General features: G+C 39.7%; 1 protein-coding gene across 1 annotated transcript in view; it reads right to left on the bottom strand.

Moving 5' to 3' along the window:
* Window positions 1–12567: 12567 nt before the first annotated feature.
* The window catches only part of LOC5576059, a 40390-nt gene continuing 36170 nt past the window's right edge, over window positions 12568–16787 (bottom strand). Inside the window, exons 6-7 of the mRNA XM_021856854.1 lie at window positions 13481–13881; window positions 12568–13414 (exon numbers count right to left, since the gene is read on the bottom strand). Coding sequence (XP_021712546.1) covers window positions 13123–13414; window positions 13481–13881 — 693 coding nt within the window. The 3' untranslated portion in view covers window positions 12568–13122. The remainder of the gene's footprint in view (window positions 13415–13480; window positions 13882–16787) is intronic.

The following is a 16787-nucleotide window of genomic DNA, read 5'->3' as shown; positions in this document are numbered from 1 at the left end:
AGTTCATTGGACCATGACTTGGTATTCGTGGCAGTTTGCCTGAAAACCTCTATAAAGCAATGATTCTGTAAGGTGAACGTGACTGAATTTCCTCTCAATGATGATAAAAAGCTAAAGAGGTTGTTAACAAATACAGAACATCGGAGTTATGTTGCAAAGTTGTACAACTAAACTCGGTTGGTTGTTTTCTAGATTCCTTTTCTTGTTGGTTCAACGTGTTCTTGGGCTGCAAATTTTCGAGTTTTTCTTTGAACTACTGACTACAGAAAAGCATAAGGTAATCACTTTAGTATGATGGACAAATGCGTATCTGGGTCGAGGCAAGACCGAATACAAGCTTTGTTATTGACTGCTGAAATATTCATTAGCTTGTATTCGAAAAGGACTGAAAATATTTGACAGATTTGTAATGCTGCTCATAGTCGGGGTATTGCTGAAAACAGCCGAAGGATTTGATGCAGTAAAGCCTCATGCATAAATAAAAAAAAAACAATACAAAGCAATGGTGTGAAAGATGGCACGCAGTAGATGCATTAGCATGAGTTGACTTTGTATTGTGTAGGGGTTACCAATTGATGAACGCATCAAACAATCAGTTACACTTACGAATCAATTCACAGAAAAACTTAACACGATGGTGGCGTCCTGTTTGAAGTTATAGTTTTGGTTATTATGGAATTTATTTACAAGTCAATGATCGAGTGAAATGTCAAATGTTTTGTTGAACGAAAACCAATATACTAGATCAAAGGATCAATGGATAAAAATAACAGAATGTAAAACAGTAGCTTGCACTCGTATCAATGAGAATTTCAACATGTGCACGCGTTTCGATATTAATTCATACTAAAGTTTATATACTGGATTCAATCAAAAAATACCTTAACAAAATGCAGTGCAATGAAAAGCTCGTTTAGTTGCTTGAGGGATATTGTTTTACGAATATTTCGTAATATTAATAGCGTTTGAATAATATTGATGGAAATTGGATAGTATCAAGCTTGTGTTGTTAAATATACTCTTGTACGGCAGAAAGGTGCTGTACTTTACACTAGTTTAGAGGGTAGTTGATTCTAAGGGGCTTATTAAGTATATAATGGTCAAGTGTGTTGGTACCATTTGTGTGGATGTAATCAGTGGTGGAAATGAATCGCGAATAAACAAAAGTTAAGCAGGAGCAACGCTCACACGCTCTCGAACAAATAACGACCGATGTGCTCAATATTTCATGTATCGGAGAACCAGAGTAAAACAAAATTTGGGCGATTATTAGCAAATAAAGCATGCAGCATGAATCAACGGAAATACAAGTTATGGTAGCATTATTTTGCAACACATTAACAGAATTTGTTCACCGTATTTCACCACTGGATGTGATAGTGAACTTCAGAGCAAAATACATATGCGTTCTGAAATTATTACTATTTCTCAATAGAAATCAATAGCAAATTATGTATAACGTTTGGATGTCGGTAAGTGTTATAGATGGACTTGGAACGCACGGTAATGATGAATTTAATTGGTATATGAAGTTCTCGGCTGGAATAGCATACTTTTCTTCCTGGAATAGTATTAGTTTAGAAAAAAAAAAGAAAAAAGAGGAAGGTACTGTTGAGAACTATTTCAGAGAGATAGACAGATTTTGTCATGCTTTTAGATAATACAAATCTGAATACAAAACTTGTTTTTGATTAAGAGTTCATACTTCAATCAGAAGAGCAGAAGAGACTGAAACGCATGTACAATTGATGCATGTAATTTGAAGAGGCAATAGTAACCATAGCACCAAAAGGGAATAATATTTGAGCTTCACGTTCAAAACTATATAAATTTTTATTTAAATATTATCCAGTAAGTTTGTTGCATTTTTATTGAAAAGGGGAGATTGTAGTATACTGCTAAGAGTACTAAGAGTAAGTACCTCTTATGGCATACCTTGTGATGTATCGCATCGTCATCTGGAGGTGCATACCTTAAGTTTAATTAACCTTGCATTGCATGGCACTGACAGGAGGGATATAAACAAAGGGAGGGGATTAGGTTGTTGGCAACGGAGAGAGACGGACGGACAGAATCTTACAGACACCGTTAAAAATTACTACAGAGATTTCTTTTATGATGTCTTCAGAAAGTCCATAAGGAATTCTTTGAGAAATTTCACAAGTACTCGAAGAATTATTCCAGGGATGTGTCCAGAGAATCGTCAAGATAATTATTGTTCCGTACGGAACGGGCCATAAACATGTGCGACTCAAGGTGTATCCGAATGTAGCCCTTTCTCGACCCACCCTGACTACGCCACTGAGTGTACGAGTATCAACAATAAGCGTGAGTACCATGTGAATTACCAACAGGAACTCAAATGCCGTGAGTTCCCTATGAGTGTATCCCCGACGAGAGTTCCAGTGAGTTCCGCCAGTGAGTGCTGTTCCAGAAGCTTCGAGAATGAGCACCTTCGAGAATGAGAACCGTCGAAACTTCTAGAATACGAACGCACTGGTATAAATATGCGACCGCTCCACCATGTGAGTCAGTATTGTTTTAACCTGCCGCGAATATAACCCGATCCGAGTAAGTGAAAGTGAAGTGAACAGTAATAGTAAAGTGTAAAAGGCGAACAGTGTAAAGTAGTGAAATAAAGTGTACTGTGGACTAGCAGAATCAGTGGTGTTGTTCCTTTCATCCCGAAATATACAGTCCACCCGACCCGACCGGAGTTGGCCACGGTGAACAGCGCCAACAATTATGATTGATTATTGAATTAAATTAATTAATTATTAATTATTTATGAAAATTATCGCTAAAACAAATACTACAGCGAGCATCTCTGAAAACTTCTTAACATTTCATAAAACTTCGAGGTTTTTCTAGACGAATCGCAAAGGCAATTATTCAGAAAAATTAATCAATTGAATCCCTGGATAAAATTCAGGAAAGATTCGGGAAGAATTCCCAAAGAATTATAAAAAAAATCCTCGAAGGATTCTAGGAGAATTCCAGAAGGATTGATGAAGATTCCCCGAAGCATTGAGGTAGAATCCACCGAAGACTCGAGAAGAATCCCCAAATAATTCGGGAAGAGTCCCCGAAGGATTCGGGAATAATACCCGAAGGATTCTGGAAGAATTCCCAAAAAATTTGGGAAGAATCCCTAAACAATTCGGTAAGAATCCTCGAAGGACTCGGGAAGAACACCCAAAGGATTCGGAAAGAATACCCGAAGGATTCGGGATGATTCCCCGAAGGATTCTGGAAGAATCCGAGAGGGATGCTGAAAGAATCCCACAAGGATTCTGAAAAAATCCCAGAAGGATTCTGAAAGAATCCCATTTAGGTTACTTATCACTTTTAGGTCACTTATCACTGGTACGCCGCGATCACTGGTATGCCGCGGTACAACGTGGTTTTGCGAACCTCGCTGTTCTTAATTGAATCGCGACGAACTTGACTTTACTTGCTAAACGATAGCCAACCTGACGTTTGCCAGTTGGGTCGCTTAAGGGTTCTTCAATTAGTGGTCGATGGCCAAATTTGGAAACGTCCAATTGGGTCGAGCTAATGTATCAGAATCGTCACGTTTATTGCAGTTCAAAGGTTTTTATACATTTTCGAGGTCTGGAACAGTTTGCTAAAGTGTGTATGATAGAGAGAGTAATTTGTTGCATAGGTGAGACAACTGGATTGACAATGTGACCAAAAAGTTCATCTTTGCATGCTAAGCAATATCGGTTATTTGTCGCGATCACTTTGGCTTGGCTTGTTATTTGACTCCTCCGAGTTGCCTGCAACCAGCTCCGGACCTCACCGAGGGAGGTAAGGTGAGCCGATAGAACGATGCACCTCGGTGGTTAATGACTTCCATATGTGCCGTTTGTGATTACATAATTGCCTGGTCATTGCTTTGGTGCTAGGATGGTTGGTGTGTGTTATTTTACAACATGGGTTTTATTTTGGGTTATGGATGCAACTGGTATGCTACACCCACAAGGATTCTGAAAGAATCGCACAAGGATTCTGAAAGAATAGCACAAGGATTCCGAAAGAATCCCACAAGGATTCTGAAAGAATCCCACAAGGTATTCGTGAGAATCTCCGAAGGATATTGAGAAGGATCTCCTTGGAATTCGGGGAGAATTCCCAAAGAATTCGGGAAGATTCTGAAGGAATCCTTACAGGATTCTGGAGGAATCCTTACAGGATTCTGGAGGAATCCTTGCAGGATTCTGGAGGAATCCTTGCAGGATTCTGGAGAAATCCTTGCAGGATTCTGGAGGAATCCTTGCAGGATTCTGGAGGAATCCTTGCAGGATTCTGGAGGAATCCTTGCAGGATTCTGGAGGAATCCTTGCAGGATTCTGGAGGAATCCTTGCAGGATTCTGGAGGAATCCTTGCAGGATTCTGGAGGAATCCTTGCAGGATTCTGAAGGAATCCTTACAGGATTCTGAAGGAATCCTTACAGGATTCTGGAGGAATCCTTACAGGATTCTGGAGGAATCCTTACAGGATTCTGGAGGAATCCTTACAGGATTCTGGAGGAATCCTTACAGGATTCTGGAGGAATCCTTACAGGATTCTGGAGGAATCCTTACAGGATTCTGGAGGAATCCTTACAGGATTCTGGAGGAATCCTTACAGGATTCTGGAGGAATCCTTACAGGATTGGATCCTGGAGGAATCCTTGCAGGATTCTGGAGAAATCCTTGCAGGATTCTGGAGAAATCCTTGCAGGATTCTGGAGGAATCCTTGCAGGATTCTGGAGGAATCCTTGCAGGATTCTGGAGGAATCCTTGCAGGATTCTGGAGGAATCCTTGCAGGATTCTGGAGGAATCCTTGCAGGATTCTGGAGGAATCCTTGCAGGATTCTGGAGGAATCCTTGCAGGATTCTGGAGGAATCCTTGCAGGATTCTGGAGGAATCCTTGCAGGATTCTGGAGGAATCCTTGCAGGATTCTGGAGGAATCCTTGCAGGATTCTGGAGGAATCCTTGCAGGATTCTGGAGGAATCCTTGCAGGATTCTGGAGGAATCCTTGCAGGATTCTGGAGGAATCCTTGCAGGATTCTGGAGGAATCCTTGCAGGATTCTGGAGGAATCCTTGCAGGATTCTGGAGGAATCCTTGCAGGATTCTGGAGGAATCCTTGCAGGATTCTGGAGGAATCCTTGCAGGATTCTGGAGGAATCCTTGCAGGATTCTGGAGGAATCCTTGCAGGATTCTGGAGGAATCCTTGCAGGATTCTGGAGGAATCCTTGCAGGATTCTGGAGGAATCCTTGCAGGATTCTGGAGGAATCCTTGCAGGATTCTGGAGGAATCCTTGCAGGATTCTGGAGGAATCCTTGCAGGATTCTGGAGGAATCCTTGCAGGATTCTGGAGGAATCCTTGCAGGATTCTGGAGGAATCCTTGCAGGATTCTGGAGGAATCCTTGCAGGATTCTGGAGGAATCCTTACAGGATTCTGGAGGAATCCTTACAGGATTCTGGAGGAATCCTTACAGGATTCTGGAGGAACCCTTCCAGGATTCTGGAGGAATCCTTACAGGATTCTGGAGGAACCCTTCCAGGATTCTGGAGGAATCCTTCCAGGATTCACGAGGAATCGTTCCAGGATTCTGGAGGAATCCTTCCAGGATTCTGGAGGAATCCTTCCAGGATTCACGAGGAATCGTTCCAGGATTCTGGAGGAATCCTTCCAGGATTCTGGAGGAATCCTTCCAGGATTCTGGAGGAATCCTTCCAGGATTCTGGAGGAATCCTTCCAGGATTCTAGAGGAATCCTTCCAGGATTCTGGAGGAATCCTTCCAGGATTCTGGAGGAATCCTTCCAGGATTCTGGAGGAATCCTTCCAGGATTCTGGAGGAATCCTTCCAGGATTCTGGAGGAATCCTTCCAGGATTCTGGAGGAATCCTTCCAGGATTCTGGAGGAATCCTTCCAGGATTCTGGAGGAATCCTTCCAGGATTCTGGAGGAATCCTTCCACGATTCTGGAGGAATCCTTCCAGGATTCTGGAAGAATCCTTCCAGGATTCTGGAAGAATCCTTCCAGGATTCTGGAAGAATCCTTCCAGGATTCTGGAAGAATCCTTCCAGGATTCTGGAAGAATCCTTCCAGGATTCTGGAGGAATCCTTCCTGGATTCTGCAGGAATCCTTCCAGGATTCTGCAGGAATCCTTCCAGGATTCTGAAGAAATCCTTCTTGGATTCTGAAGGAATCACTACCGGCTTTCACTACTATTATTCTGAACACAACTGTACATACTGCCCAACAGATGTGTCCACTTTGTCCCGCTAGCTAAATGGTGCCCCTGCCAAATATATGGATTTTTAAATCCTTTTCTGGAAACAACATAAATTGTTCATAATTCTGTAACAATGTTAAACACACGCCTAAAATATTCTAAGAAGCATACTGCATATAAAAAACAGTATAATATTTATGTCTTGCCAGTGAAAAATGACAAATTGCTTAGGATGTCCATACGGGGCAGTACCCGCTAACTACAAGAAAAATGTTGAAAAACTGGGATTGGTAGAACAATCTTGGAAGGAAATCTTGAAAAAGCATTTTGGAAATTCCTGTTTAGGTATTATATTATCCACTGGAAACAAACGGAAAATAGCGACTTTGGAGATTATTTTGGTAAAAAAAAATCAGATACCTTCAATTAGGAATAGAGACTTTTTAGAGACTTGCATCAAAAAGAGATCTGCTATCAGCCCTGGGATATGCGATCTCTCACCCCAGTGAACCACGTATCGTATAAGAATGTGCATCCAAAATCACATATTCGTACGTCAAAAATCAGAATCGCACAAGATGCCAAATTAAACGCTATCAATCTCAACACAAGTTGTATATAAATTCCCAATACGATTCATAAACAACAATCTGTGTTGACAACAAAACATTTCGTAAATAGTGCAACATAGAATCGCGTTAAGTTGTATAAACTGACAGATCATATATCAATTCAGAAAGCATCGTATGAAATCGCAATAACTTAGCAAAAATTGCCACCCATACTTGGTATCTGCTGACGATGGGCATCAAAGAACAACACAGTATGTGTCGCTGTACATGAAACATGTATTAATATTGACAATTAATGACCCATCCAACATGAAACCCTTGATGGTACAGTGGTAAGATATCCGATTCCTAACTAAAAGGTCCCGCGTTCGAGACTTGCTGGGAACTTTTTTTCATTTACATCCAAATTTTGTGGCATCGTATATCTGATCGCAGAAAGTCTGAAAATATCGTGCCAAGTACGCATATAGCCTCCACTTTGGTAGGTACAGTCACTCAATCTCATTTTCGTACGGGGCACTGTTTTCATATCAAGTTGGTATAAATCTATTAAATGGTGCATGGACTTCGATATACTTTATCAATAATGAAGGTTATAGGTGTCATCTATTGTTTGACAATGACAAACTGTATTCATTTGCTTAAATCTTCGGAATAATGGAAAAGTATTGAGATTGTGTCTATAATTGACCCAATTCCATATTCGTACACCTAACAAAAAATAAATATACAGCATTCAAAACTAATTTTTAATGGACAAGATGATTACTTAAGCTCTTCGTTGTGTTGTTCAGATGCAGTAGAATACATTTGGAAAATTTAAAAGCGGACATATTTGAAACTTAAGTAAATTTAAGAAAAATACCAGTTTTCCCATGTTTTTTGCTAAAATGTTCGGTAAGTCGAACAATAAATTGCATTTTTCCAACATCACTTCCTTAAGAATGATAACTGCGAATATTGCACAAGTTTCAAAAAATTATAATCAGTTTGAGAGTAGCTAGGAGTGGATATAGACAACTTATACTTTTGAGTCTTAGGTAGTATAACATTTATAACAAATCCAAAACCAAAAATTTTAGTCAATTTCTTTATGTTTGGCTCCTAAATGTATATACATAATCCATAGTTAATGTTCCTATCAAAACATTGCATATTATCGTTTACATTTTACTACCAAATATGATTATAGAGATTTAAAGAATAAATATTATTGCCATAACCGCAACACAAACGTTTTTTAAAATGATGAAAACAACAGGATATATTCTATTAAATAGTATATCAATGCTCTCTGCTCATTCAAGTTATTTTGTATTTTTCTTATAAAATCAATAAATTGCAAAATAGGGTGCTATTTTGAATATAATTTGAATATTATTTCAAAGATAATTGAATATTACGATGACATCAATTATGTGGAGGTATGTACAGCGTAGTTTAGGGTACTTTATTGTAAAACGAAGTTCGTAGTTCAAATTATGTTTACAGACAAATTCAAAATTAACATTTACCTGTTGTTTAGAATGAAAATTTGGTTTACATTGATTAAAAATATCATTTTAGAAGAGCTTTGAATTTATGGCACAACAATTTTCTGAACTGAAAAGGGATAAAAACTGTTTATGATTTCTGTAAACTATATATATTTCAACTAAATTTCTATCAGAGCTTACGAGTATAATCTATAGATTGGATCCAATGACAAAAATAAACGTTATTGTTCGAATTATAGGAATTAATAGCAAAAATCATTGGAAAACTGGCATTTCTCATAACTTTACCTAAATTTCATATATGTCCACTAATAAATTGTCCAAATGTATTTCACTACATCTGAACATCATAATAAAGCATTTCAGTAATCAAATAGAGCTTCTAAATTTAGTTTTGAACGTTGTGCGTATGAATTTTGGTAGGTGTACGAATATGGAACTGGGTGAATTTCAGACATCAATTCAATACTTTTCTATCAATCCAAAGATGAATGTAAATGGAAACATTTTGTGATTGGCAAACAATAGTTAACACCTGTTACCTTCAATGTGGATAAAGTATTTGTAACTCAATACTTCATTTAATAGTTTTTAACTAACTTGATGTGGAAACAGTATCCTGTACGAATATGAAATTGGGCCACTGTATATAGGCTTTTCATGCATTCTATACGATTGAATTGATTCATATAGAATGATGTATAACAAAAGTTATACCAACCAAAATATTTACTGGGACAACAATGAAATGCGGGTACGACATGATTTCTAGTCGCTTTAGGTTTCTGCTAATTCCAAGCACTTTTGACCAGATTAGTCATCCATTTCTAAATATGGATAGCGGCCCGCCTACCAGGAGCTTAAGTTTACTAGCAATTACAGCAGAACCTGTAAAAATCATCCTCGAAAGGCTGCTTGAGGAATCGCTTGGACTGTATGTCGCAATCTCCTACCGTTAAGCGCTGGGATTATGGAATCGTGGTGTTATGTGGATATAGTACATCGATTATCGATCGCTGTATCGTATAGGTATAAAAGGAGTATAGGTCTGCCATCTTATAATACCTATATCATTTGCGAAGCAAACAAATTGACTTGATATGGATATGATGATAATGTAGTGCATTTTTTGTAGAGCTTCGCTCCTAAACTAAATCGCAAGTTGGCACCTATAGGGGAACTGGGGGTAAAATGAACACCCTAAGCAATTCTCATGTTTTCTTGCTTATGAAGCTGTCAGATTCTTTTTCAATAGCTCAGAATTGAAGAAGTATATTTATGCCATGTAACAAGTTGAAATATTGTGATGGAAATAGAATTTTATCAACATTATTATAGTTTTGAAAATTTCTTTCCACAGAGTCAATGTTCTAAACATGTGGGTAAAATGAACATGTAACGGGGTAATATGAACATATACTTGGGGGTAAAATGAACATACAATGGGGGTAATATGAACATATACTGGGGGTAAAATGGACACATGCTGGGGGTAAAATGAACACCATTTAATTTGCAGTATGATTCTCGGCATCTGGTACATGAACAATGCATATCTCACAGACATTCTGGAATCGATGGAACGTTTAGCTGCGACCATTTTGATGGCTGCCGATGTCTGTCTTTGTATTTTCTCCGGAAAACTCTCGGCATCTGAAATAAAATCCGGCAATATTCGCCCTGCAATGGTGTTCATATTACCCCCATCTCGAGTGGTTCATTTTACCCCCAATGAATCAACATATTCAAATCATTTGTTCTAAGAATTTAAAAGATAAAAATACTTTCAATTTCCGTCTACTTATCATAAAAACCTTAAAGATATGATGTTCTACGCAGTTCAATAGATTTTTGATGATTTTAGTCACAAAAACCTTAAATTCCAAGAGTGAAAAATTACATCACATGAGAAAACCAAGGCGTACTTTGTTTTTGTTTTCTTATCCAGTTTTTGACAGTTCTAGTTCGTGCTTGAGTTGTCGAAATAATTTATTAATCTGAGTATTAAGGATGGTGCTATGTTTTGCATAGATTTATAGCATAATTACCGTAAAACACAAACCTGTTCATTTTACAACCCCCACCCCCCACCCCCCCGGTTCATTTTACCCACAGTTTCCCTACCCTTCATTACAGTTGTTTCCCCGTTTTTGAGCTGTTGTATGGCATTATTAACTTTCCTAAAACTGGAATCCGATTGCTTTCCATCGTCCGCCAAGCTGATGTAGACTAAAGAAACTAAAAACAAAGAAGCGAAATGTTCCAATTGGAATTCCAAGTTTACTGTCAATGTCATTCCAATCGAGCAGGAGACTTGTCAAATACTTTTTCACACAAGCTGAAAACGGCTCACACAAAAATGTTACCGTCCACGAAAATTTTCCTTCTTCTGAAGTAGCATTTTTTCTGAATACATGAGTGTCGGTTGCAATTTTCATGCTTTGCATAAAGAATGCTCAACTCATTACATTGGTTTTCCACACATTTAGTCAATTTTTCATTCGTTACCCAAACCTGTGAAAATTCAACACATAAAACCTGTGACTCACTTTTAGCGTGGGATTCAACATTGGCAGTGCTGCGTAATAGATTTGGCATAGTTGCTAGCTGATTTATTTTGAATATGATCAGATTTCGTCTCTTTATAATTTAGACTCTTTAATGTAGACATTTCCTCCGATGTCTTGATTTCTCCCTCTCAATACCTGCGCTTTCCACACCATTCAGGTGTTCATCGAAGTGCTGCTTTCACTTTTCGATCATTACACGTTCATCCGGTAAGTAGCTCAAATCATGTCATATTCTTGTTCGTTAATGCACGTTCGTTCGGAAAAGGGGCCAATTGTCAGTCTGCTTCAGATGTTGGACGGTTGGAGCTCGTGTCGTTGTCATGCAGACTGACGATGAGTTTCTTGTTGAGGGAGCTAGATCAAATCCTTATCCTTATCGGCCCGTTTTCGCTTAATTGTCGTTTGGCTTAAAATGGAATGTGTTGCTTTGCTTTCACGCTTCGTTGTTGGAAAATAGTAACAAAATAAACGAAGAAAAAATAAGCAAAATAATCATAAAAACATATTATGTGTTGAAACTGGTAAACTGAAAGAAATGCTAAAAAACGAATAAGAGATAATTAAAAAATTAGAAAACGCAACACAAATTAACAAAAATTGACAAACACTATTGTGGTAATAGATTCATAGCTGTTTATAATATTAACAGTTTTATTATATTGAAGCTATAAAAAACATACATTTAAATTCGGTCTTATATAAATGATGTCGATAATCATCATTTGAAAATAGGACCATTTCAATAATAACGCTAGGGGCTGCGTTCGGTTGGCATCATGCGTTGGATAGAGGCTTCAGTGGGAGAGTTATTTGAATCTTTGGAGACTGGGTTGGAAGAAGCCGTCGCTCGTTCGGTGAAGAAAAGAACGAGAGAGTGTGTGCGTAAGTGATACGATTACACACAAATAGCGAATCGAAAGTCTGCGTATGCAACGATCACAGTGAAAAACATGAGTCAGTTAATCGGTGATAGTTGAGAGCAACAGACGTGTTGCGACGATTTGGCTGAGGATGCTTAACATCCTCAGCAGATTACGACAACTATAAAATGATAAATAATCACAAAAACATATGTGTTACAATAACTAAGTATGCAAACTGGAATAAAAGCTAAACACGAATAGTTTATAACCAAAAAGTTAGAAACCGCAACACTATGCAATGTAGGTACCTACCATGAATTGTTTGGCGACATCTGCCTAGTAACAATCTATCAACTAAGTGGACAGCATACCACCATCTGCATCGACACACCTCAATCAGAAAGAGACGAAAGAAATACCAAAGAAAGTATTATCGCAACCGGAACGAAAGAGTGATCATAAATTATTCAGCAGCATCACGTCAAAATCCATGTCTTCATTTGCCTGTCCCCCACTCGGACCCCCATTCCTTGCTCAAGTAGACGAAGTACTCCGATTAAAAAGCAAAAGTTTCGCACAGCAACATCAAGACCAAGTGAGAGTTGGGGCGGAAAGCGGAGAGAAAAGCTAAATGTTCTGCATTTAGCAGCACCTGCGAGCACTTGTCGGGCGTGCGAATTTATTCATTCGACTTAATTACTCCGGCGGCAAGGTGTTGTTTGCAGGGGACGGCCTAATTTGCATCCCAAATAAATACCTAACGAGGAACAAGGGACACTTTTCGAATAGTTTTAGGACCAGGATCAGAACGCCGAGACGGGCTTTAAAGATTGACTAATGTTTGCATTTCTTTAGATAAATGTCCCATATAATAATGTTTTTTTTTTCATTCAATCGCTTAGTTCGCTCACTTAGTGTAAAATTCTGATAATGTTAGGAGTAAAAACGGAAAAATGAAGGCTTATTAAGTCTCACAATGGACACTGGTTCTTCACACTTGTCGCTGATTTGTAGTTCGAGCGGTGATGACGAGGAATTGTAAGAGTTTGGTGACTTCTCAGTTCTCGGAACATGGCGTCCTCATAGGGTTTTTTGGCAGGCTGGTTTTCCTCTTTACATACTAATGCTAAGTGATTCCTGAATCATGAGCCTCCGGATCGCCGATAAGTTAAAATTATGGAAAATGGAGCTTCTAGCAGAATTAATTCAAATAAAGGGAATAAAATCACTTAAACAACGAATAACAAGAGTTATCGTACGTGTCGATCCGTTGCTCATGGATAAAATAAGAGTCTCGCAGAACCAATTCAATAAAACAAGGAAAAACTCTAAGCTAGAACGAAAAACTAACCTTCCAACCGTCCGGGAGGATCGGGACTACGAAGATGGCGCTGGAGCTACTCGCTGATGGATCCGGCCACCGGCATAGTCAGAAACGTTCATCAAGCTTATTCGACTATCGAAGGAAGTAGTGCTGTTGGCGCCAGTGCTGCCCAAGCTTCCGGTCCGAAACACTCGGGAGACGGAACCCACAGGACTGGCCGGAGGTGACTCACCGCCCCCGCCGATGAGAGGGGCGCTATTGTTGTTACCACTGCTGAGATCCGACACCGAAATGCCTCCGTTGATGGCCGCTCGCCAACGAGATTTCTGCGTATTTGAGGATAATCTGAAATGGGAGATTCATTGGATTATCCTGCGATACGGAGGGGCGACGCTTGGCGGCCTTACGCACCTATCCCTCTCCTCCACCGGTAGCTTGAGCATCGCTTTCCGCCATTCATGCACCAGCGGAAACTTGTCCTGATCTATCACACGCTTTTCGAGCACGTTCAGCACGTCGACGTCCTGCTTGCTGGGTTCCTGCCCCTCAATGAAGACTTTGTACTGCTCCTCCTTGCCATCGCTACTACCACTGCTGTCTTCCTCGCGCTCTTCCACGTCCAAGAACTGATCCTCGTCCCGCTCATCGTCCGTCGCACTCAGCATGGCTTTGTCATCTTCAGTCGAAGACAACGTACTGAAGTCGAACTCGCCCGTTTTCGAGAAGAACGAAGGGCTCGACGGAGGTGTCTCGTAGCTCACGTTCGGATCATCCGAATCGGTCCCGCTTTCCAGCTCCGAGTCGCTGCAGCTCTGCAAGATTCGTAAGATGAAATTGGATTAGAAGGTTACATTACCGATTACTGGGCTAGTAGCGATCGAGTGTCTCAAACATAGAAGCTTAAGAGACCAAACAGACCAAAAAGAGATCCAATAGGAATCAAGTAACCAAAGATTTACCAGGTTTTCCTTCAAGAATTTCTCTAAAGATTCTTCCAAAAACTTCTCAAAAAAATCCCAAGTTCGCCAGGATTTCATCTAGTGATTTTTGCACCGATTACCCTTCGCGAACTAAACTCGTTCGACAAAGTTTGTCGAATTTTGCCACGCTGGAGACTTCAGCAACACAAATTGCAGTACGATTAGATAAGTTTCAGCAAAACGTTGCTGATAATCAGCAGAATTATTAGTAGGTTTTCGTCCAAAATTTTCGTATAGAAAGTGTTTCAAAAATACAAGCTGTAATTTCTCCAGAGATACTTTGACCTTTTTCTTAGGTCTTCTCTAATAAATAATTGTCGTAGCTTCGAGTTTTCAATCAGGAATTTCTCTAAGGATAACTTAAGGGATTCTCCAAGATTCTTTCAGTAGTTATTATCCACGATTTTTTTGGGGATGTCTGTCAATTGTCAAGAACAGTTATAAGAAATTATTGTATTTATAATTATTAATGCCTGGAAAAAACACTTATTGACAGCATATAATTCAGTAAGAAGAAATGACCTGTGGTAGATAATGTCAGAACATGGTTTTCCGCTGAAACTAATTAGGCTAATACGTGCAGCGCTGGATGGTTCGAAATCTAGTGTTCCGATCACAGACGAGCTTTCAGCCACATACGGATAGTGGCTAGGAGACGCACTTTCAAATTTACTGTATAAAAAATTTACTGTATAACAAATTTACTGTATCCAGGTCAATGGAGAAGCTCTCCATTTGTTCATTTATTTAGTTAACATCTAAACAGATAACACACTGAATCAACAATTTCACGCCACAATCGCTGCGCACTTGATCCGCCCACTTAGCTCGCTGCGCTCCACGCCTTCTTGTACCAACTGGATCCGAAGCGAACATCATCTTTGCAGAGTTGTTGAGTTGGGCGAGCTCGTGGTTCACCCTTCGCCGCCACACACCGTCAAAGATCGTCCTAAGCACCCGGCATTCAAAGACTCCAAATGCTTGCAAGTCCTCCTCGAGCATCGTCCACGTTTCATGTCCGTAGAGGACTACCGGCCTATAAGCGTTTTGTACATGGTACATTTGGTACGGGTGTGAATATTTTTTGACAGCAGCTCTTGTGGAGGCCATAGTAGGCCCGACTTCCACTGATGATGTGTTTCCTTATTTCACGGCTAACGTTATTGTCAGCCGTCAGCAAGGATCCTAGGTAGACGAACTCGTCGACCACCTCGAACGTATCCCCGTCTATCGTTACACTGCTACCCTGTCGCGCTCGACCCTACAAGCTAGCATGTACTTTGTCTTGGTCGCATTCACCGCCAATCCAACTTTCGTTGCCTCGAATTTCAGGCGGGTGTCCATATCATCCGCGAAGCAAACAAATTGACTGGATCTCGTAAAAATCGTACCCCGGTTGTTAAGCCCGGCTCTCCACATAACACCTTGTAGCGAAATATTGATTAACAGGCACGGAAGTCCATCAGCTTGTCGTAGTCCCCGGCGGGATCCAAACGAACTGGAATGTTCGCCTGAAACCTTTACACAATTTTGCACACCCTCCATCGTCGCTCTTATCAGTCTCGTGAGCTTCCCGGGAAAGCTGTTCTCGTCCATGATATTTCATAGCTCTATGCAGTCGATACTGTCGTATGCCGCCTTGAAATCGATGGAAAGGTGATGCGTTGGGACCTGGTATTGACGACATTATTGGAGGATTTGTCGTACATAGAGTGTCCATCCCGGGACAAAAAATCCCGGGATTTGACAAATTTCGGGATTTCCCGTTTCCCGGGATTTTATTTCTGACATCCCGGGAATCCCGAGATTCCCGGGATTCCCGAAACTTATGTACGTAGAATTTGATGATAATCACTAAATTTCAATGGAACACAATTACATTTTTCCTCATTATCAACCTTATTTGATAAAGTAGAAGAGCATAATGAAAAGGAGAATAATCGTGTAATTATTTTCATGAAAAGATCAATTTACCAAGTAAGAAACGCATATTTATTTGTCTAGTTGCAAAGTTTTAATGCTTCTCTTTTCCACATTAGCCGATTTCTTCCCAGACGTCGACAACGAGAGCATCCTGCTAATATTTGGAGAAAATGAGGCTTTGCAATTTATATGTGATACATCGGCAAGTCTAGGCCTAAACCATATTAACCACGTTAAAAATCAGCAGAACTGTTATTTAGATCTCTTAATGACCAATACTGATGAAGATTTCTGTGTGGTAGAATCATTGACTCCCTTATGGAAAAACGAACTTTTTCATACAGCTATTGAGTTTTCTTTATTCGTGCATGGAAATAACAGACCTAAAGATTGCGACTTTGAAGAAGTTCATGATTATCGTTCAGCAAATTATGACAATATAAGACAGAAAATCAATCAAGTAAGGGGTCTATTTTGTAATGCGAGCGAATTCACGTGACTCGTCTGAAGTCATTGTCGATCAAAGTAAGCATGCATATTTCAGACGTCACCCGTCGACTCCCATAGTAATCCAGTCACATAGAGTGACAACTGTCGATAAACTCGAGTGACAGAGCCAAGTCGAGCGAAGTTTTTGGTCGACAGGGACTTCAGTCGAGTCGTTTATGATCGACTCGACTTATAAAATAGGGCCCTAAGTTGGCAAAATGTGTTAAGAAACGAAGAAAATGTTGAATCTGCCGTTAAAATGTTTTACAAAATTTTAAACGACATAATACACGACGATATACCCTTAATAAAAAGAAGAAGGAATC

This window comes from Aedes aegypti, chromosome 1 (assembly GCF_002204515.2).
Source record: "Aedes aegypti strain LVP_AGWG chromosome 1, AaegL5.0 Primary Assembly, whole genome shotgun sequence".
Lineage (NCBI taxonomy): Eukaryota > Metazoa > Arthropoda > Insecta > Diptera > Culicidae > Aedes > Aedes aegypti.
This window is presented reverse-complemented; position numbering and strand designations above follow the sequence as displayed.